Source organism: Propithecus coquereli, unplaced genomic scaffold, assembly GCF_000956105.1.
Source record: "Propithecus coquereli isolate 6110/MARCELLA unplaced genomic scaffold, Pcoq_1.0 Scaffold403, whole genome shotgun sequence".
Classification (NCBI taxonomy): domain Eukaryota; kingdom Metazoa; phylum Chordata; class Mammalia; order Primates; family Indriidae; genus Propithecus; species Propithecus coquereli.
In genome coordinates this window covers 2,376,301-2,399,117 of record NW_012149764.1, presented here as the reverse complement: position 1 = coordinate 2,399,117, position 22,817 = coordinate 2,376,301, and the positions used below count along the sequence as shown (strand labels likewise).

General features: G+C 39.8%; 1 protein-coding gene across 2 annotated transcripts in view; it reads left to right on the top strand.

Annotated features, from left to right (window-relative positions):
• The window catches only part of GLIS3 (GLIS family zinc finger 3), a 448,343-nt gene that overhangs the window by 146,157 nt on the left and 279,369 nt on the right, over positions 1-22,817 (top strand). For both annotated transcript variants that reach the window (XM_012652892.1, XM_012652893.1), the window contains exons 3-4: positions 559-766; positions 7,873-8,992. In XM_012652892.1, the coding sequence (XP_012508346.1) occupies positions 559-766; positions 7,873-8,992 (1,328 nt within the window). The remainder of the gene's footprint in view (positions 1-558; positions 767-7,872; positions 8,993-22,817) is intronic.

The window sequence follows — 22,817 nt, the reverse complement described above, 5'->3', positions numbered from 1 at the left end:
TGATTTTTTAAAAAATTGGGTATATGTCCAATGATAATGTGTTGGGATGAAGAGGAAAATTCAAGAGTGCACAGAGACAGCCAGACTATGTTCTTTACAGAGGCTTTTTGGAAGTCCAGATTTAGAATGAAGTAAACCAGTTAAACAGGTTTTTTCAGCAGTGTCACCTTTCCTTGCTGGGAGATTCAAGATATTAGCTATTCTAGAAAAAAAAAGCCTGGTTTGATACAGGTGATCCCATCTACTTACTACCTTAACCTTTTAGGTAAGGATATTAAAAAGTATGATTTTTAATATAACTGGACACTTCTACATAGAAGGAGTATAATTTAAGCACATTTTGTATGAGTGATGATTATGGAAGGATTTCTATTGTAGCATTATGGCTTTTTCATTGGAATTAGAGAAAGCTTTTTAATATCACAATACTAAACAGAATAAAGAAATGATCTAAGGACAGTCTCTAAAGATGGGTCCTGATATAAGCGTGCACATGTCTGTATTTACTGATTTGTGATGTAAGGGGCATGAAAGCTAACCTGATTCATTTGTTTTTAGGGGCTCTTGGCTTTGGGCCTCAGTGCAAGTCCATTGGAAAAGGCAGCTGCAACAATCTAGTGGTCACCAGCAGTCCCATGATGGTTCAGCGACTGGGACCCATTTCACCTCCAGCAAGCCAGGTCTCTACAGCATGCAACCAGATCAGTCCTAGCTTACAGAGGGCAATGAATGCAGCCAACCTGAATATACCTCCTTCCGATACCAGGTCTCAAGTTAACTTTTTTTTCCCCCTTCTTTATGGTATAATCACACCCCACAAGTGTTTTTCTTATTCTTCTTGAACACACACAAATATACACACACACACACACACAAACACACATACACATTCACACAACTCTTTCAGTTTTAGCTTTGTAGGGGAATGTGTCTGAAAGCTAAGTATGTGCCATAATATCATCTTAACTGAGAGGAATGATTTAATACCTGCTGTCTGTGGTGTGAGTGAAATGAATGTCCAGTTTGAGATTTTTGGGCCTCAGTGACTGAAGCCCAGTGTGTAAATTTGTCAGTTTCTGGTGGAGCAGATCACATTGTGGCCTAGCAAATTCAGATGTTCCATGCACATCTACCCTACCTGCTAGATTTTCCATGTATATGTTGCAGAGTTTCCAGGCTGCTCTACAATCTGTTAGCCTGTCTGTCCATCCACCCATCTACCCGTCTACCCAAATATTTATTAAATACCTACTGTCTGCATAATATAATAGTCTAAGTTTAGGTAGATAGCAGAGAGAGTAAAGATGGAAATCATGCATTTCAAGACTTTATGACCTGTCTGGGAAGACATACTTTCATGTATGCATTACATAACATTTCAACACAATGTGTGATTAGGTGCCAGAATAAGTAAGTACCGTAAATGCCCTGTTTCCATCTCCATGGGAGAGAATGGAAGAGAAAAGGGAAATTGTCCCCTCAGACAAATTTTTATCTCTGTCAAGTTTATTGGATTAGAAGGGGCATAAAACCAAAATACTGTGCAATGCTTAATATTTCTATGTTTGAAATAAATCGTCTTCTAGAAGTGATCTTCTTGGAAAAACACAATCCAAAGTTTCTGTCTCTTAGTCTGGGTTCTGCTGTGACTATCGTCTTGCAAAGGAATTTTACTCTGAGCCTGTGCTTCCTCTTCTTTGGGGCTGTAACCTGCTACGGTGCCTTGCAGTTTGAGGATACTGTTTCTTTCCTCCTTCTCTTCCTCCTACCCTCTTTTCCCCTCTTGTATCTCTATGCTGTCGTCCTAGCTGCTATTTGAGACTCTGAAATCATAGTTCCTGAATCATTTATTTATGCCAATTTTTTTCATGAGGTAGAAACCTGTTTTTCACCTGAGACTTTTTGTGACTGGAAGCTGCTGTCATTTTCTCATTGATGATTATGCCTTAAGGGACTCCTCAGACTTGCTGGGTGCTGCATGTAAAATTAACTGTGCTCATGGGGTGGGTGTCATTGGGAAGCCTTCAGCTTCCTGTCTGCGGCAAGACCAGCCTGTGCCTTGAAGGCAGAAGTCATAATTAACGGAGAAATTGATAGTAGGCAGGGCACAGACTGCTCAAGCCATGTACCTTACGCAGTCCCTTTCTTGGGTTGGCCAGAGAGGAGTCATTATCTCAGTGTTTTCTGGCATATTTGATTCCTTAGCATAATTTTATGTCCTTAAAAGACAACACCTTAACAATGCACTGACAAGTGTTTTTGACTATGTATTCTGTGAGGCCTCCTGTGGAAAATTTTTTTTTTCCAGGATGAACAAAGAAATAGGAATAGGGAAAGTGGCTTGGTGAAATATGAAACCTACTTTTAGCAATTTGGAAAGGTTGCATTTATTTGTGATCCTCAAACTGATTTTTGTGTTTCATCTGAGGAGAGAAAGAATAAGAGGTGAAAGTTTAATGTGAGGACATTTTACTGTCTAGAGGTAAAGAGAAGATGGAGAGAAAATCACTGGCTTAGTGTTTTATATATTGGAGAATCTTAGGGGTGGATGGGGGCAGGGGGTATGAACTGTTCAGTCTGAGAGATGCTTGCCCTATGAAAAGCTGTAAAATATATTGTTTTTCCTGATTATGTAATTCTTATTCATTGTAAAAACGTGGAAACTATAAAAAGCACCAGGCAGTAAATGATAGCCATCCTGAATTCTATCGCCCAGAGACAACATGGGTGGTATTTTGATGTACATCCTTCCAGTTATATGCCAACACATACACCATAAACATAGGCTTTCCTTTCCACTAAATTGATCTAATACATACGTAGTTTTATAATCACTTTTTTCCAGTTAATGTATTATAAACTTTTGTAATTAAAGTCTTCTTTGGCATCATATAATGACATCTTCCTGCCCAAGATTCCATTTTACAAAGAAAGTTGATAAATAAAACTGTAATTTTTTGAATCAGTCTTTTATGGCTGGGCACTTAGTTGTTTCCCTTTATTTCAATATTATAAATAATGGTTTTTTGGATCAATCTTGTAAATTTGTTGTTGCACAACTCTGATTATTAGAATACATTCTTTTTTTTTTATTTCAGCATATTATGGGGGTACAGATGTTTAGGTTACCTATGTTGCCCTTGCCCCCCCCCCAAGTCCGAGTTTCAAATATGTCCATCCTTCGGGTGGTGCGCATTGCACTCTTTGTGTATGCAAATACCTGTCCCCTCCTCCCCCTCCCCCCTGCCCAACATCCAATAGATGCTATAGAATAAATTCTTGAAAGTAAAATTTCTTAGGTTAAAAGAAGTGTACAATTTTGAGGATTTTTGTACATATTCTCAAATTACACTCCAGAAAAGACCTGCCAATTTATAAACTCAGTAGCACTCTAAGAAAGTGCCTATTTTCTCAGACCTTATCCTATGTATTATTATTTTTATAACTTTTGCCAGTTTGATATGTAAAATGATATTTTATCTTAATTTGTATTACTTAATTACTGATAATACTGAATAGTTTTCATAGATTTATTGGATGTTTGTAGGTTTTTCTTCTGATCGCCTTTGGGAATTTTTTTGGGGGTGCTCATCTTGGAAAAAAGCACTTTTTTCCTTAGCTTCGTTGGGCTCTGTTTAATCCAATGATGAGAATCATGCCCTAATGCCTTGATTAATTTTATAACCATTTCTGACCATCCCTCCCAAATGATAAATGCAGTCTTACCATCTCGAAGATCCGGGAGCCATTCTTGTTTTAGGCATTGCCAAACCTGTAATACAGAGGCCATTGTATGTATTTCCCCTAAAATGACAAGGCTGAGCTGCTGATACGATTATCTTATACAGTAGTTTCATACGCCAATCTAACAAAGGTTGAGGAGTAGGAGAGATTGGATGCTACTCACATGAGTTTTATATATATTAATATTTAGCTTTCCTGGAGTTTTTACATGCATCGTGATTCTGCATTTTGTGATTGAATATTCATAAACTACTTGCAGTTATTATTCCTGTTTAAGACATAATCATCCCCAAGACATAGAAAGTTTAAGTGCTTTGCCCATTGTCACTTAGCTTTTTAGTCACAAACTTCAGCCATCACCTAATAATGTCATTCCAGATCCAAAAAGGCACTACATTTAGCTTTTTATTTTTTAAACCAGAAATTCTTGGAGGTGATTTCCTTTCGGTTTGGAATATGTCCACAGATGTTATAGAAGGCGAAGGACGCTGAGGAGGGACTGTGGGCTGTCTGTAAATTCTAACATTTTATAAAGCCATTCTGCCTTCAGATGTAGTGCTGATTCTTTTGAGAGATTTGCCAGGGCACATAGAAAAGAACTTCCAGATAGAGTAGGACTGGTCTTCTTTTCCATGATCTATATATATAGGGAAAATATGTAAATATATATTTTTCATATATATTCTCATATATATTTTCATAAATATTCTCTTGAACATTAGTTTGAGGAATTCCATGTGATCTGTAAGTTAGAATTTCTTTTGGGCTAGGCATCGAACCAAGCAATCCGGCTTGGTCATCATGCTGCCTCTTATGGCCCCAGGAAAGTTACTGAGTTCTTGCTTTAACAGCCACTCTAATCTTTTTGCTGCTGGTTTCTGAGTTTTTCATATGGGTTTTATTTTGTTCGAGATATACCTCCTTTCCTTTTACATACATCTCCAAACTAACCAGTCTCCAGAAATAATATCCTTAGGATCAGATGAACATATGCAAATGGAGATTGCTCTCATATGACGGTACAGCTCTTTGTAGCTTCCTTCCTATGGGGCTGGTGTGTGTAGCACAAGGGTTACACGTGAGAATCCTCTAGAACCCTTCACACTTATTCAACATTTTGCTACAGAAAGAAGAGAAAATTTGGGTTCCAGTCATAGCTTGTGTGACTTTAAGCCTGTTATGCTAGGTCTTTCAATCAAGCAGAGGATCGTGTACCCCATGTGGGGTATAACATAAAGACAACAACAGAGAATGTATGTGATCCAGCTAGGTCACTGCCTAGCAAATGCAGCTTTATTCGTATTTCTATAAGGACTTTGGTCTTTGTGTGTGTGTGTGCGTGCATGTGTGTGTGTTTGTGTGTGTGTGTGTGTGTCACCAGGAGGAATTTCACAGAACCTCAGTTTTAAATTCTTTGTAAAATAGAAATTTAAAAAAATCCACTTTACTTACCTGACAGGTTGCATCAAATGAAATAATATATAGGGAAAATGCGTTGTAAGCTATACATAATGTTTAGTTATCGTTACACTGATTATTTATTCACTTTCTTAATCAACAATTTTTTGAGTACTTGGTGTGTATCTAACATTCTGGTAGGTATTGGGGAGATAAAAATGATCCCTTCTGTTTAAAAGGTTTTGAATTTTATTGAAGAATATAACACCCACGGATCCCTGAGGTTAGCTACCTTTAAGACACGATGCAGACAGTATATAACTTCTTTGGAAAGAGAACTCGTACTGAGAGCTAGTGTATTGGGGAGAGATTTCATGGATTAGAACTTTAAAACATTAAAAGATCCGGGTAATTGCACAGGAGGGAGACTGGCTACTAGGCAAAGGTCGTTTTGGGAAGTTTTGTTCTTATTATGTGTTCAAGATAGAAGAGAGAGTTCTCTGTTCTTATTATTGTTTTAATGAATAGAGTGTAGAATTTCTTTTCTGAAAAATATATGATAACTGTCTTAGAAAACTGATATGTTCAGGGAATTACCGAATATACTTGAACAGGGTTATGGTCAGATTTAAATTAAGCCATAGTTAGGTATAATTTGAGAGAAATGAGAATCATCTTTCAACAATGGAAAAAATGAACACATCTCACTTATAGACTGCCCTCGAAACAAATAATATAATTTTGTAAGCAAAGTATATACAGGTGGATAAAATACTCTCTGTTAGTCACTGCTTTAAAATCTGAAATCTTCCAGTATGACTGACAGGCAAATGTACTGCCTGAGAATGTGCATTTACTCAGCCACGTAGCTCTGGTGAAGCTCTGGTTCTTTATGTTCTAGGAAGTTTCTCAACCTCAGGGTGTAAAGTCAAGTCAGTTGTCTCTGTCTCATATATGACATGACTACTGATTTAGTTTGGGTCTGAAAGCAATTCCTGCATCTTGGCGGGGAAGAGACCAAAAGGCCCTGGACATGCAATCACCAGGAGCCTAGAGCTGAGCTCTGCAGGAAGAGCCACATACTGCAAGTGTGCTGGGAAAATAATTGAAAAGCGTCCATGGGGAATTAAAAAATCAGATTGTTCCGAAACCACTTTGGGGCTTGCAAAAGGGCTTTAGCCTGAATGTAAGGATGTGGACCAAGAAAAAAATCTATGTCAAGGGCAACTGGACGTAAATTCCTGCTGCGTTTGTCATTGCTAAACATTAATTCACTCGATGGTAGCACCATGTCCATCATGATGTTATCACCACCTTATTATACTGTGCATTTCAGACCTGAGATGTTTTCTCGCTATTATCTTATGCTTGTAGGAAATGGTGTTTGTGGCTTCCATTTTGGGACATGTAGTAAGAGGAACAGGTGGGATGAAAATGCTTCTTTTCCCTCAGTTCCTTTGCAACAGGTTGATGTTTAACAGCTGAAAATAGTTAATGTGTTCGTTCATATTGAGAAGACTCACATTTTATTATAACATTTTGTTGTAATTAATTTTTTTGTCAGAAAAAAGATCTCCGCAGAAAGCCAACGCAAGTACATATAAATAAACCAGGTTTTTCTGATATACACCATGACCGAGTCAGGGAATACTGTGTTACGTCTTGTTGCTTTGTGACGAATTTTCCATCCAAGGGACACAGCTTTTCTTCTCAGTTATTTTTAAGACAACAATGTCATAGTAAAGTAAAATGAATTTTTAAAGTGGCCAGAGCTACATTATGAACCATTTTGATAGGTAATAATATATTGAGACATAGGCCATGTTTTGTAAAGGGTTTAAGAAGAACAGGGGAGGAATTGTTGCAAAAACTGAACTGCTGAAAGTGAACGACCTGCTCTTGGCCCACAGTTGCTCTGATAGAAGGACAAGAGCTCATAAAAAACAGACTCGCAAGTGTGATTAAACCTTGAACAGCCCCAATGCATAACTGACTTGATAATCTGACTTATTATCAGTTTGTTACTCCCTTACATATTATAGCTGTATTTTATATATTTTTTTCATTTCCTGGAATGATTTGATGTTGTGACAACTGAATTCTGAAAGTGTGAATTACTATCTTTTAAAAAAATCATAATAATTCCTTAATAGCAGTGAAATGAAGTTGTGAAATTATTATTAAGACCCCCGGATTACCCTTTGACTCTGAGGATTTACTTTTTTTCAAATCAAGCATGAATTTATATGTCACCTTCCCAGATAGATTTTACTTGAAGGCTGGGACTCTGTTTAGACTTGTATTCCCTGCAATTCCTATCATAGCATGCTGCACACAGTAGGTGCTTAACACTTACTTATTTGGTTTGCCGTGACAGGTATCAATAATTTCTCCCAGGGCTCTATTTTTTTCCCTACATTGACAAAGTTATTTAAAAATAAAAGAAGGACTACTTATTATTAAAGTATTAAGATTATTTGTAACAATAGATCTTTTGTTATATTATTTCAGTGAGCATTAGGTTTTATTGTTCTTCTTGGTAAAATGTTATTTACCTGGAACTAAAAGCCTTGGATTTTATCTTAGCCCAAGAATGTGTGTTTAGCAGAGAATGTAATTAGGGGAAATACTTAAGGGATTGTCAATGCAATGTTCTTTTAGCTCTTAAGCAATCCATATCCTGCTAAAATGTTTATCTTTTTTTTTCTTCCTTTCTGGCTGCTGTTTTAGGTCCCTGATTTCGCGTGAGTCCTTGGCGTCCACGACTTTGAGTCTGACGGAAAGTCAGTCGGCCTTGAGTGTGAAACAAGAGTGGTCTCACGGCTACAGGGCTCTCCCTTCGCTTTCCTCCGACCACGGCTCTCAGAATGGCATCGATCTAGGGGACCTCCTTAGCCTTCCTCCCGGGACACCCATGCCCAGCAACAGTGTCTCCAACTCATTGCCATCCTACCTTTTTGGCATGGAAAACAGCCACTCTCCTTACCCTAGTCCTCGGCACTCATCCACCAGGTCCCACTCGGCCCGCTCTAAGAAGAGAGCACTGTCACTGTCCCCGCTGTCCGATGGCATCGGGATAGACTTCAACACCATCATCCGCACGTCGCCCACCTCCTTGGTCGCCTACATCAACGGGTCGAGGGCTTCCCCAGCCAACATGTCCCCCCAGCCAGAGGTCTATGGGCACTTCCTGGGGGTACGCGGCAGCTGCATTCCCCAGCCGTGCCCGGTGCCCGGCGGCCAGAAGGGCGTGCTGGTGGCCAGCGGCGGCCTGGCGCTGCCGGCCTACGGCGAGGGCGGCGCGCTCGAGTACGAGCGCATGCAGCAGCTGGAGCACGGCGGCCTCCAGCCCGGCCTGGTCAACAATATGGTGGTGCAGCACGGCCTGCCGGGCCCCGACGGCCAGCAGCCGGCCGGCCTGCTCAAGACCGAGCGCCTGGAGGAGTTCCCGGGCGGCGCCCTGGACCTGCCCCCCGCGGCCCCGCTCCCTCCGCTGCCGCCGCCCCAGGGCCCCCCGCCGCCCTACCACGCCCACCCGCACCTTCACCACCCGGAGCTCCTGCCGCACGCCCAGCCGCTGGCGCTGCCCCAGGCCGCCCTAGACGACGACGGGGACATGGACGACGTCGGGGGCAAGCACTGCTGCCGCTGGATAGACTGCAGCGCCTTGTACGACCAGCAGGAGGAACTGGTGCGGCACATCGAGAAGGTCCACATAGACCAGCGCAAAGGGGAAGACTTCACTTGCTTCTGGGCGGGGTGTCCTCGAAGGTACAAGCCCTTCAACGCCCGCTATAAACTGCTGATCCACATGAGAGTCCACTCCGGGGAGAAGCCCAACAAGTGTACGGTGAGTTTCTGAAGCCCAGCGGGTCACCTCCCTTGAAGGCTCGGCCCGCTTTTCATGCGTGTTTTTTTCCAAACTCAAGCCAGTGGGTCAGGGGACATTTTCTTTTTTTACGCAGTTTGGATGCGTGGTGGTCTAGGTGTCTGTGAGATGGGACTCCTCTTCAGTTTGAGGAAGAGGAAGATTTCTTTAATGATTAGTGGCTTTCTATTTCTAGATTCTCTTCTGCAAGGGGACATGGGCCTTCCCAGCAAGGGAGGTCAATCTGTCACACTGTCTAACAGCCTTGGGAAAGAGATGCCGGCCACACTTGGAGTTTCCTTAATGTGCATGGATGTGCAATAGCAGAGGAACACACACCACACCACCAGCAAGCTTTAGCCCTTTTCCAAGGCAAATATTCAGTGATTTTTTTTCCTTCTTTCCAATAACTGGGCAAGAATTGGGGTGGTGGAGGGGTGGTTTTGATATTTGGAAAGGAACTCACCACTTAGCAACTTGGCTAGTAAAAGTGTTGCTGCGTGCACCCACATGCCTGCACACTGTACCTTCCAGGGTTGCGAGACTAGTTAATGATTTATAGCCAGCACTAAAAACACCCAAGGGATATCACAGAAGCAGAATCTCACAGGATCTCACCTAATTTTAAGAAGAGGGAATTTTGTGCAGAGGTGTAAGGAGAAAGTGGAGAGAAGGGAATGTACCTTTGGTGTTGAGGGAAGTGGGCCTGATATCTCTTTTGCCCTTGCCGCCCCCTTTCACAACATCCATCCTGGAACTCTCTCTGTTTCTTGGCAAAATTTACTATTTTTGAATAATATGATTCTTAAATGATTTCACAACAATTTCACACCTCACAGAAACCCTCAGGGTTTACAAGCAGGGCATCACTCTTGGGATCACAGGATGGCTTTGCACAATCTCAGCTCACTTAACTCTTGGAAAAAGAGGAGCATATGTTTTATATTAGTTTAGATAGACAGGAATATTTCTTTTGGAGTTCAAATCTGAGATTTCCATGTGTTCCCTGTATATTGAGTATGGTGCAGGTCACTGGATATGTGAAATATATAAATCAATTTCAAAAGAAACTTATTTGGACTATTTTCCCCCAGCCAGAGTCCCTTCTTTCTACAGTATGTCGTGATGATAAAGAATATGGACCATGTTTATGTTTGATTGTAGATTGACCAAGTTGTCTGATTCATGTAAAAGCAAACCAAACAGGTGATAGCAGTACTGCAAGTATTAGAAGCACTTTTTCATTGCTCAGTGGGTATTTTTGAAAGTGTTTTAAGAAATTCCGGTGGAATGGAATTGCATTTCTTGTGGTTACATTATGCCCCACATTGTGATTTTTCTTAAGGAAGACTTGAAGCTGATACATTGTGAGAATGAGAATGCCAGGTTATATGAGTGAAAAGAATAATTACATTCCAGGCGGCAAAACCTTACTCTGTCACTGGGGTTCTGCATTAAAAGTGCCAGAAAGAGACAAGCAATTGAAAGCAATTCCATTTACTCTGTTTAGAACACACTGGCCTATTGCAGGCAGGAAAGACATCCAGTCTCTGAAGGAAAACAGTCCAACCTTTTAGTTCTGACTAATCCTGGCTGAAAATAGTTTACTGGATTTGGCTTTACTGAAATAAACATAAAGGCTTGAATTATCCAGAAAAATATTTTTTGCATTGCAAAATTAATTTGTGTGCAATAGGATTTCCCCATTTTCCTACTGTTCCCAGATTTTGCAAAGACATATAACTTTATGAAGTAGACTTTTGCTAAAGTGCATGATGAATTTTAAAAATAGAAATAGTTCAGTGAAAGAATAAGCTAAAAGGTGAATGTTTGCAGGCCTCTGAATATAGCTTCTCATTGTATTGTTCAGCATGGGTATGGGAGGTGATTTCTCTCTCTTAATCTGCCTACTCCCCACTTCTAGATGGAATCTTTACAAAATTCAGATTTCTAATTTAATAGCATATCAAATCTAGGACCATGGAGCATTTACTTACACATGTTATAGTGCAAATATTTATATAAAACAGGGTTTCTTAGCTGACTAATGCTGGAATTCTAGTTCTGAGACTGTATATTTTTAGCTGCAAGACATCCATTTTCTTATGAAACATACATATCATGGGCATTGTGTCTTCTGAAAACTGTTATGTTGCTACATGTCGTCTGCTTGATTTGTAGGGCTATAGCCAACTGGCAGCAATTGATTTTGCTGTGAAAATTTAACAGTCCTCTTAAGTTGTAGTTCACTGATAGAAGACAGTGTTCTCAAAGTGAATGCATCCTGGAAAAAAAAATGCATTTTCCTGCCTTTTGCAAAACCAGTCTTTATAATCTTGGAATCCAGATATATAGAACTGTTACAACTAAAATGTTTCATCTCCCACTGTTTTAGAATCTGATGGTAGTTGATTTGAAGCTCAAGATGCTTGCCAGGTAACATGGCCACATTCTTCTTTTGGAGATGGGAAGTGATCTTTGGATTTTTGTGGCTGTGTGTTACGTGCTGCAAAGGCTAGGAGCACTTTGCATGATAAGACCCAGACCATTTTTTGTTTTACATGTAATTGCTAGTAATTTTCTGTGTATGATAGAGTGAGTCATCATTTTTACTTGCTTAGCTTATTGACCTAAGAAAGAAATGATGACCGACCCCGTTGTGTTTGGTGACCATAACTACAAACAGCACAAAGAGCTTCTGGAAGTCATGGTAAGAGAGGGGTGTGTGAAAGGGCTAGTCAGTGACAGCTTGCTTACAGTAAGAGGCTGCCACTGGTCTCTTCCCTTGTGCCAAATTCCGTTTCATGCATGAGAGAATGCGTTCTCAGAATCTTTGACCATGACTCCCCAGCCTTACCCAGAACCCTAGAATTCAGATCACTTGGGATTCTAGGTGGCAGAACTAGGGGAGGGTTGTTAATCTATTATTCAGTTAACTTACTGGAAGAAGAGAATGCGTTCTTTTCCTTTTCCCACCCAAATGACTCCACCCTTCTGTAGATCTCATTCTTCCTGCTTCTGTGGAAAGCCCAACAGCTGTTCTCTTTCCAGGCCAGGCCTCCACTGCACAGACATTCCCAGCCAGCGGCAAAGGCCTTGAGAAGCAAAGCCCTCGGCAGGCAGACAGGCAGATCTCAGCTAAATGAGAAACCAGGATATGGTAATAGTATATTAAAAAATACCCGAGTCCATTCACTGCTCTCTATTAACGAAAGCAATTTTGAGGTGCCGAATCATTCTCTTTTGACCTCCCTGAGCTTTGACCAACCCCAGCCTTATTAGTAAATCTCTGGGATTATCAAAACATTTGAGCCTTCCCAGGTGTAACTGTGGAATTCTATAAAGTTTTTCTGAGGTAATAAGTTTCCAGATTCTCAAGCTAGAACAAGTCATGGAGTCTCTGAATTTGTCTCTTTCCCAAACCCCTGTTTCATGTTCCTAAAAGGACAACATGATGTGTAACCCAAAACCATACAAGTACACTAACCATCCCTAACAGTATCCATAGTAATGGTTCCAACAGAGCGCCCACTGAGAATGTTTTTACGGTAGGTCTCTCTGCCATTAAGTCAAAGAGTGTGCAACGCTTGGGTAGTGTTCCTGGTAAGGTGTGTTCTGAATGAGCTCAGGCACGCTCTGTCTGTTAGTGCCTCTCATGAGAAAGTCTGTCTGATTGGGGCAGAGTGAACAGGGGACCAGGGTTCTGCTGCCAGAATCAGAAACACTGATAATTTGCTTTTGAGCACAATTGAAAGCAGTTGTGCTAGGAGATTAGGGAGTGTTAATAAGGGAATTAGGGAGAATGTGGGTCGCCACTTAAATTTTACTTATTTTTCCTGGACGAATTTTATCCAATAGCAAAAAGGAATTTTGCAAAACTTTTACCCACCCACAGATTTTTATGAAAGTGTCCCTGACCCAAGACAGTTTTGAATTTTGTATGAATTGACTTATTTCTCCACAGGCATTTTGCCTGGCAAAATCCAGCATATTTGCTTTGGCTTGAATATTGGGCAGTTTGCTTTGCGAGTAACATTGGATTGTGAATACAAGAAAATAAATACAGAGCTAGGGCCCTGTCCCCATTCCTGTTTTATGGACTGATGTATGGGTTCATGGGCCAGCTTTAGCCGTGTAAGGCATTTCTTGAGGAAAAATAAATTTATCGTCAGCTATGGAAGAAGGTTTTTTCACATCTTTTATTTCGTTATTTTGATAACACTTGGCATTGATGAGTGACCACAATTATATGACTAGAAGGAACCTTAGGAAAATATCATCTAAGAATAACTATTAATCCCTACTTAATCCTCATATTGGCAAAAATGAATAAATTCTCGTAATACTAAGTATGATAAGGGTATGGAGAACTGGGAATACTTTAACATTGCTGGAGAAAGTAAATTGGTTATCACCACTTTGGAGATCAGTTCAGAAATATCTAGTAGGGTTGAAGCGTATACAGTAAAACCATGTCTAGGTGTCTGCCCTAGAGAAAGTCTTGCATATGGTGCCAGGGAGACATAAAAAAGGTGTCTATTGCATTTCTGTTTTTTAAAAATGAGTGTAAATAACCTAACTGTTCATAGATAAGGTAAGTCAATAAACTGGTTTATTCCTAATGAAATATTATGAAGGAGTTTAAAATTAATTAAATACACACATACCCCACATAGATACCTATCGACATGGATCAATCTCAAAAAACAATTTAGTGTCTCAAAAAATATATGCCAAAGGATATGTGCATATGGTACAATTTATATATATTTAAACACACACTGAGCAATATTGTATAGTTGTTGTAGATAAATAATTATGTTATGAAATCATGTGGGTGGGGTAATCAGTAACCTTAGGATAGTGGATACTTCTAGAGAGGAAAGAAATAGGAAGAAAGAGGATGTGGAGATTTTGCTTTATCTTTTTTTCAAAGAGAGAGAAAGAACTGAAACAAATATGGCAAAATATTAATTTCTTTCTAACTTGGTGGTGATAATTTATGTGTCATAGGTGTCTGTTATAATATTTTGTATACTTTACTGTCTGTTTGAAATATTCAATAAGTATATACTTTTATCTGAAAATAAAAGAAAAGCAATTAGTGTAACACTTCAACTCCCTTCCACATGTAACATTTTTCAGATGAGAGAAAAGCCTAGAGAAATTGATCTAAGACTATTAAGTTATTTAGCTGTTCCCTACTTAGAGCCTCTGAGGCTGTGGTTCTTAACCTTGGCTGACATTGGAATTACCTGGAAAGCTTTACCAAGTACCAGTACCTGGGTCCCACCCCCAGAGTTTTTGATGTAATTGGTCTGGGGTGCAGCTCCCTTGGTGACTCTAATGAGAAGAATCAGAACTCTAAAACCTTACAAATTCTGACCTTGAGCTCTAGATAAATATTAGAGAAGCCTGCTCTGTTACTTCACTTAAGGTAGAGGGAGGCTGTGTTTAGTACAGAGTACATCTTCATTATCATCCATGCCCTGACAATGATTAGGGTAGTTTAGTATTCCCTTCGAATAAAATTCAGAGACAAGAGATAAGATGCTAGAGCAACTCTGGTAGTGGCAGGAGGCTTTCAACCAAGTGTCCGTTTCGTATTCAGAATACTCTCGTCTTTACGATTAATAGTCAGTTAAAGGTTGGGATGAGACTTCTGCCAAACCACATATATATCGTCTCCACCTCCTTACCTCCCTAAGTTAAAAGTGGAACTGCCAAAACTGTCACATCTTTCCCATTTTAAAAGGTAAGATAAAGTGTTCTCCCTTCCAAACCCAATGCAGCCTTTCTGCTTTTAACATAAAATGATCTTCAAGACATTTTTGCTACTACGGACATTTGTGAAGAGTTGGTAAATTATCAAAATATTGAATTTTCTTTTATCAAATCTGCCTGATGTGATTAAATAAATAAAATTAACATTAATATCTTTTTTGTCTCTTGAGGCTGAAACACCACCAGTGAAACATCTGGTAAAGATCAGAGAGAGTGTAGCTTCCAAATCGTATCCCACAAGGCATCAGTCTGTCAGATATTAAATGCAAATTCAGTGATTTAAAAAAATAAAACCAAATCTCAAGATTTTTTCCAGCAATTTTACATAAGAAAGAGATACAAACAAGTTTATCTGTGAAAATACATGTTCAACATACTGTAGACACATATATGTCACCATCAATTACAAATCCCTTAGTGCAGGTTAAAAGTGAAACCACAGAAATTCTCCTCAGTTGGGGCATTAACCACAGTCTATAAGGCATCTGTCAAATCGGATTTCACATCCGAAAACACAGTTTAGAAACCTGCCATTTGGTAGTGGTTTAATTTGATTTCCCAGTAGAAGGCATTTAATCCAGTTTACCTGGGGACCTAGCTTTTCTTGAACTTCGTCCTGAAAATAAATTTGGAGCAGATTTGGGCAAATGTTTCAAAGCTAATCGTGGTTTATGTTTCTTTGCCCTGTGATTCTAGGATTAATGAAAAACAATAGATAATGAGAGCAACCCTAAGAGGTTAAATATTTGAGGCTTTATCCTCATTAAACAAAATCATTAACTACATGATGGTTAATGTTACTTTTAGTTCATATTTGTTTTGTGGTTTTTCTCTAATTCAGTGCCCTGAAATAATGTTTTTAAAATTAGAAAGAATTATCTAAGTCTTTTCATAAATGATCTGATGAAGGAATATGTGTCCGACCTTTTCAGGTTTGTTTGTATGTAGATTTTAAAATGTATTTTTCTTAATTCTTTCAGACTGCACCATTGTGGAAAATTAGTCTGGCAATGTGTTAGAAATGTCTTTTGTGATCTTTGGAATATTTCTTGATTACCTTTTCTTTGAGTGGTCGTGTGGACATCTTTGAGTCCAGATAGAATTTGAGTGTGTAATGTGAAAGACCAAACACATTTATTTTTCCAAAAGAAGAGGTAGTCTTATTCTCTTTGATCTTTCAGAAATGTTTTCTTCAAGTTCTGGGTAGAATGATTTGGAAAAGAGATGTTTATTTTCTTTCCAGACAGATTTATTAGTTTCTACTGTAATTACTGAGTCAGGGTTTCTAAACGATCAATAAAACAATGGATGTTGTAACCCTGGGCAGTGGATCTGTGGCTGGAAAACCCAGAAACTGAGCAGGGAAGGCTTAATTTCACTTCTGCTCTAACTCTGGGCAAACACATGTCCTTCATCCAGAGGGGAGATGGATCGATCAATGGTGTCATCATCACTCTAATGGGAGATTGGTGTAGATAGGGATTTGGTGAGAAAGTGGAATGAAACCTGTGTGTTCTTATTTTGCAGCATAGTATTTACTTCTGTTTTCTTGGGCCATCAGTACTGGACTTGGGTAGGGAAAATGGTGAATCCTTTAGAAGCGGAATTTTGAATACTTTTTTTAAAAAGGATTAATTTGTTGAAAAATTAGAAAATGAAATGATCAAGTTCTAGGCAGGCAGGGGCAAAATATGTTTCTGTACATATACCCAATGCTCCAAACTTAGGGTGATCATATAATTTATTATTCAAATTGGGACACTTTTGTGAGTGAAAGGAGTTCTATTTCATTGGAATATCTGTCTAAACTAGGATTGTTCTGGGAAAACCAGGGTGTATGGTTAGTTACCTTACCCATATAGTATACGCACTGATGTATCCACCCAATGCACATTCATTCATTACTTTGGTCACTGAGTGTGATCCACGTACCATATACCCTGTCCTGGGGGTGAGAAATAAATGGAACACTCCTTCGAGGAGCTCATAGTCTTCTGGGGTGACCATTGTGTAAACAGTAAAACAGGGGCTGTAATATAGGTCTATGAAAATGATTTCAGTGGGGAAGCAGGGGAAGAGGCTCCCAACTATGCCTGTAGAGTTTGAGCAGGCTTCTTAGAGGAGGTAACTGCAACTTGAAGGAAGAGAGTAATTCTTGCAGAGAAAGGGAAGGTGGCCATTTAAGCTAAACCACCATAATATGCAATAGCACAGCGGTATGAAAAAGCCCAGAGGAAGAAACAATCTCCAAATAGTTTGATGGTCTAAGACTAGATAGGAGTGAAAGAAGTGAGGCTGGAAGGAGTCATGAAGGACTTATACTATCAAATAAGGATAATGTTACTAAAGCTTGAAATAATTACAAACCTAATAAATATAAATGCAAATCTAGTCAATACAAAAAACACATCTTAGGAGGTGGCATCACTGAGGTAGCAAGCACTGCGTTTTAGTGCGTGTGAAATGCAACTTTGACTTCCCCAAACCATCTCCATTATCTCTTAAAGTTTACAGTTTAATTCCTCATTAAAACGTATCTCTTGGCAGCTATCCTGTGAAACACACATTTTTATTATGCCAAATGATCAGCCAAGGAAACGTATAAATGGGGACAAGCATAAAAGCATTTTCTGTTGTGGACTTTAAAGAAAACAACTAAAAACCTGGGGAAGACTAGAAACCACAGCTATTTGATCAATTATGTAGAATGATTAAGATGTGGACAGAGGCTGCATACATTATCCTGTGTATGAGTAGCTTTCCATTAGTTAAATATTTCCTTTTATAATCTGTAAAGAGAGTGAAGTATTGTACTGTTAAACAAAGCTTTGGACTGGCGCTCATTATGCTGAGTTTGTCAGCCCTTTCAAGATTTTTTTCCTCACTGCTGAGATTTACTTTGGAATTTTTTCTTTTTTTTTCCTGCTTAGACTGAATTAATACAGAACAGAGCTAAATGTTTGAGCTGTTTAGAGGAGAACAAATTAAATCAATTCCCAGCAAAATGGTGCCCAGAACACCTTAAGGGCCCTTGCCTCTCTGGACAGGGGAAGGCGGCGTGAAGGGAAGTCTTGCTTTTTGTTACTTGAGCTTCCTGCTGTAGCAACACTAGCCTTACCTGGGTTTGAGTCACCCAAGGTTGGGTCATTTGGCTGCGTGACCAGAGAGCACAGCCTAGAGCCCACGTCAGTGGACTCAGGCCTTCAGAGTGTTCCAGAGAGGGCATCCGATTGGTCCTGGAACCTTGCTTTTAAAATTTATGAGGCAACCTCCCAGGCTTGTCTCCCCAGAACAGTTTCTGTTTTTGTGTTTTGGAATGTTTGTTTGAAAAAGTGCTGTCATTTTTAAGTTGGGACATGGGTATTGGGCCTGTTGAGCATGTCCTTTGATGAGAAATGTCGTTACTGCTGACTCTCTTCTTTTGTTGCTCTCTTCCCCCACCGCAGTCACAGTTTCTAGTGTGAAGGTTGCCCAGAAAAGACCAAACGATTTATTAGCCAAGAGCATGGATTTGGGGTTGGGGAACAGTTGTAATGAAGGGAAAATGAGTGACTCAGCCTTAAACAAAATTTTGAAATAGAGATTTGTCTCCCATCTCATTTGTGGTGACCCCTGTTGTCTTCCCTTGGAGTTTCCATGCTACCTCAAGGGCCCCTGGCCTCACTCTTTATTTTTCTTCTCCATCTAATTGAGGCTTGCTTTGGATAAAGAGCTTTGGGGAAGAGAAATTCATGCATATAATGGTAAATGGCTGAGAAAAGAGTCAGTGTGCTGGCCCTCCCAGGGCTAGCTGCATTTTGACTAGGAAGGAAGAATTAAACCTTTCCTTTAGACCAAAGACTTTTCAGGGAAATGGAAGGGAAAGAAAATGAATGCATTATAAATTCTGAGTTACTGGATAACTTTAATCCTCACTATAGCCCTCAGATCTGAGTAATTTGTGGAATTTGGGATTCGGACTCTTCTTTCTACTACACACTCAGAGTCATTTATTACTCACCTTTAAGTCCTACCCACAACGCCTGCCTCACTGATTAACATACAGTAGCCCTCCAATATATGTACACGCACGCATGTTCTTGAAGCAAGGTAACAGATATGTGGAGGTTCATTATTCTGTTATTTCTACCAATGTGAAGATCTGAAATTTCCCATAATAAAAAGTTAAAAATAAATAAATAAAATGTTTTTGAATGCATTTATAGGAAAGAAAAGAACAGTTTGTTCCCTCCAACTCCTCAGAAAATGATGCCAGCAATTTTTTTTTTCTTTAGGTAACCTATGTTCTACTGATCTGAAAACAAATTAATTTTTTCCATTGCTCTTGAAGGCCTCTGAAATCACTCTGCTGAAGAACGAGATGAGAGATACTCTTAGGCAATAACATGATATCTGAAAAGGCAAATGATAAGAAGGGAGCATTATTGGAATATATTAAGATAATCTAGCCTCTGTAACAGACAACTCCAAATCTCAGTGGCTTGCTATGATAGAGGTTTATTTCTTGTTCTTGTTCTAATACAGCTGACTCCTTGAGATCATACAAGGACTCAGGACCCTTCAATCTAATGGCTCTGCAGTCTGAGTCTAGGGGCAAAAGAGAGGTTGTTGTGGACAAGGTTTTAGGAGTCAGGCCTAGAAGTGATACCTTGGCTTCTCGCATCCATTGGGTAGAACTCAGTCACATGACTCCAGCTCGCTGCAAGGGCATCTGGGAAGTGTGGTCTAACTGTGTGCAGGAGGAAACTTAAACACAGAGGACCGGTAAACACAGAGCAGAGTATCAGCCACAGGGAACTAGAAGTGCCCCCTGCTGCACCCCTGACTTATCCCTGTTTTCTATATCTCCTTGAAAAGAAGAAACATTTTAGTCTTGATCTCTGAGCTTTCCGTGAGTGACGACCCTGTCTCATCAAAATGGTTTTGTTAAAGATCATTTCTTTTTTTTGCTTATCAGTGCTGGCTCCTATAACTTGTTTTTCAACGTATTAAATCTTTCCCAGCCCAACCATTTTTTTCTTATTTACTCTCCAAGGATTCCATTGCCATACAGTCACCACTGCTGGGGAAACTCTCCTTATCTCAAGTGGATTACTCAGTTTTTCCCACCTTGTCCAAATTACATGTTCTTGGTGCATAATTCCCCACTGCTCATCATCTTTTTTAAGTCATGAGGATGTGTGATGTCTTCGTGTCCCACAGGCACTCACCCTCGAGGGAGATCTGCTCATTATCAAGGGCAAGGTCATAAATGAATCACCGAGAGTTGCACCATTGTGCGCAGAAATTTGGTGTGAAGGGCTATTTTGCTAGGACCCTGAAACACAATATTCCCCATATGTTCATCGAGTAGCTTATTTGATATACACAGTGTGCTCATAAAGGCTCTTCTATTCTCTGAATGCTTGCTTTTGGTCATAAATTGGCACACACTCAAGGAAAAAATGACAGTGTGCCTCTATGGACACTTTTGGTCTACTTCCATAAATATATTCAAACAAAATGAAACTGCCTGGCTCTTTATATTATGTCCTTTAGCGTCTTTAAGCTTGCAAAATTACCCCCAAGGATGACAAATTGTAAACATCATGCAATACCATAGCCCTGGTTCAAGGCCTGTCTCAGTGTTCTGCTGACATTCACCCTTCCTTGAAACGTTTAAAGTGTTTTAGGAAAATGAAGCTAGGCAAACAAGCTTATCAGGAGCGACAATAAAATAAATCATTGATTCTAATTAGGAGGTGTCACATATACAGAAACAAAGCTGCTTTTGTGTAGTGAAAAGTCTACCTGTTCTCTGAAACACATGGAGTGCTTTCCAGGGGCTTTAGATAATCACGCTGACAAAGTTTCAGAGTCTGACCTTTTGGCCCATCTCAAGTGATTCAGCTGCACTTGTCGAAACTTGTCTGAGGTGTTGGTGGGAGGTGTACTCGGATACAAGTGGTTATAAAGGTGTGACAATGGGACAGGCGCTGTTTGTTTCTGAAAGTCCCAAACCGCGCCACAAATTGAGGTGGAAAGTATTCAGGCTCTTGAGGCAAGGATGGAGTTTATTATCTCTAGTTGTCCCTCCATAGAGCAAGTATTTCCCCCACAGCTTAGTGACCCACTGCTGGTGAAGACTCTAGCTTCTCACAGTTTGGGTCACCCTGATCCTGTTCCATTGTGTGTCCTGGGAAGGCCAGCTTTTGATTGTGACCCTGGTTTTGTGCCGTGCCCATAGAATGGGGCCTTGATGGTGGAACCAGGTAAGGAAGGAGCTGTAGATAATCTGAGCAAATAATGGAGAAATCACTCTAATTGCTTACTCCATCGAGGTAGTAAATCAAAATCAACAACTGTGTCACCGTCACTTTTGTTGAATTGAGAACTTCAGAAAAAAATGAATTTCACTACGCCACAGGGTCAGGAAAATAGATCTTGGTAAATCAATGAGCAATTTAGTTTAAAATTAAAAGTACATATTGACCATTTGCAGTGTCAATGATTTATTTTCAAGGAGGCATTTCATAAAAGGCGTTTTTAGTTGCCTGATTGTACATTTCCTCCAAAGATTGGCTTGCTAATTACCATCAGTAATAGGGGTTGCCAAAAAAAAAAAAAAAAGTAAAAAAGAAAAAAAAAAGCCCATTGTGTTCCAAAGGAATGATGCTGCCAAGTGTCTTGACAGGCTCCTGCTGCGTTTGTCAAACAGCTGTGCCTGGGAGTGAAATTTTGAAGTTGGATTCTCACTTAGCCGAGATTAGAATAGGCTTAATTGAAGGTGTCTGCAATGAGACAATTTCAAATTCTTAAACACAGAATTCGTGCATTTCTAAAAAACATTCCACTGACCATCTCTAATTCACTTTGTTTTGTTCCCTCCTTCATTTTCACTCAGATAGGTATGATACGAAATGCAAAAGAGAAAAGGACATTAAAAAATTGTCTTTATATGGAGAAATTCTAAAGTTATTCATGTCATTGTTTCACTTGAAGATATTTTAGATACTTAAATATTTGGTTTATATTTACATTTTAATGCAGAGTCATTCGTCTCATTATAGGTGTGCATATTCTCTGTGGTCTCCAAAAGTGATCCTCAGGTGCAAAACAGAAAGGTCTCTGATTGCTGTCTCTATTTCACTCATTCGACTATTTATGGAATGATTATTTCATGCCAAACTCTCTTCTAGGCACTGGAGATACAGCAGTGAGCAGATCATACCCCAAACTCCTCCTGCAGCTTACACTCTAGGGAGGAAGATAGTAAATAATGCGGATATCTGGGGAAAGAAAGTTCTAGGCAGAGAGATCAACAAGTGCAAAAGCCTTTAGGCAGGAGTGTTGGCCTGGTGTGTTCCAGAAACATCAAGGAGTGCAGGGTGGCTGGAGTGGAGTGAACAGGGAGGGGAGAAGAAGGGGTGAAGGGAAAATGCGGGCTAGATTGTTTGGGGCCTTAGAGGCCACTGAAAGGATGATTTTGAGTAGAGGGGTGATAGGATCTGACTTATGTTTTAATAGAATCTCTAAGTGCTATGTGGAGAGTAGACTGAAGGAGAGCAAGGAGTAGAAGTGGGAAGACCAAACCTCCTAGGATTGGGAGCATTGCAGTAGTCTTCTGTCTGGTCTTCGTGCTCAATGTCCAGTGGTAGAAGTTGGGATTCTGGCTATATAAACATACAGCTAGACCCGACAGGATTTCCCAATGAATTGGATATGGGATGTGGAGAAAGAAGCGTCAGGGGTGACTTCAAGGTTTGTGTATCTGGAAGGATAGGAGTTACCTTTAGCTAATGTGGGGGTGATTTGAGGAGATTTGGGGAGGAAGCAGATAATCTTATTTTGGACGTGTTAAATTTGAGGAACCTGTGAGACATTCAAATGGTGATTCTGGAGATCAGAGGAGAATCTAGACTGATACAATTTGGGGGGTCAACTGTGAAAAGGTAGTATTTAAAGTTATGAAATTGGCTGACCTAATTTAAAGTGAAATGAGAAATGAGAAATGACAAAATTTGTGTCTTTGCTCTGGATTCCT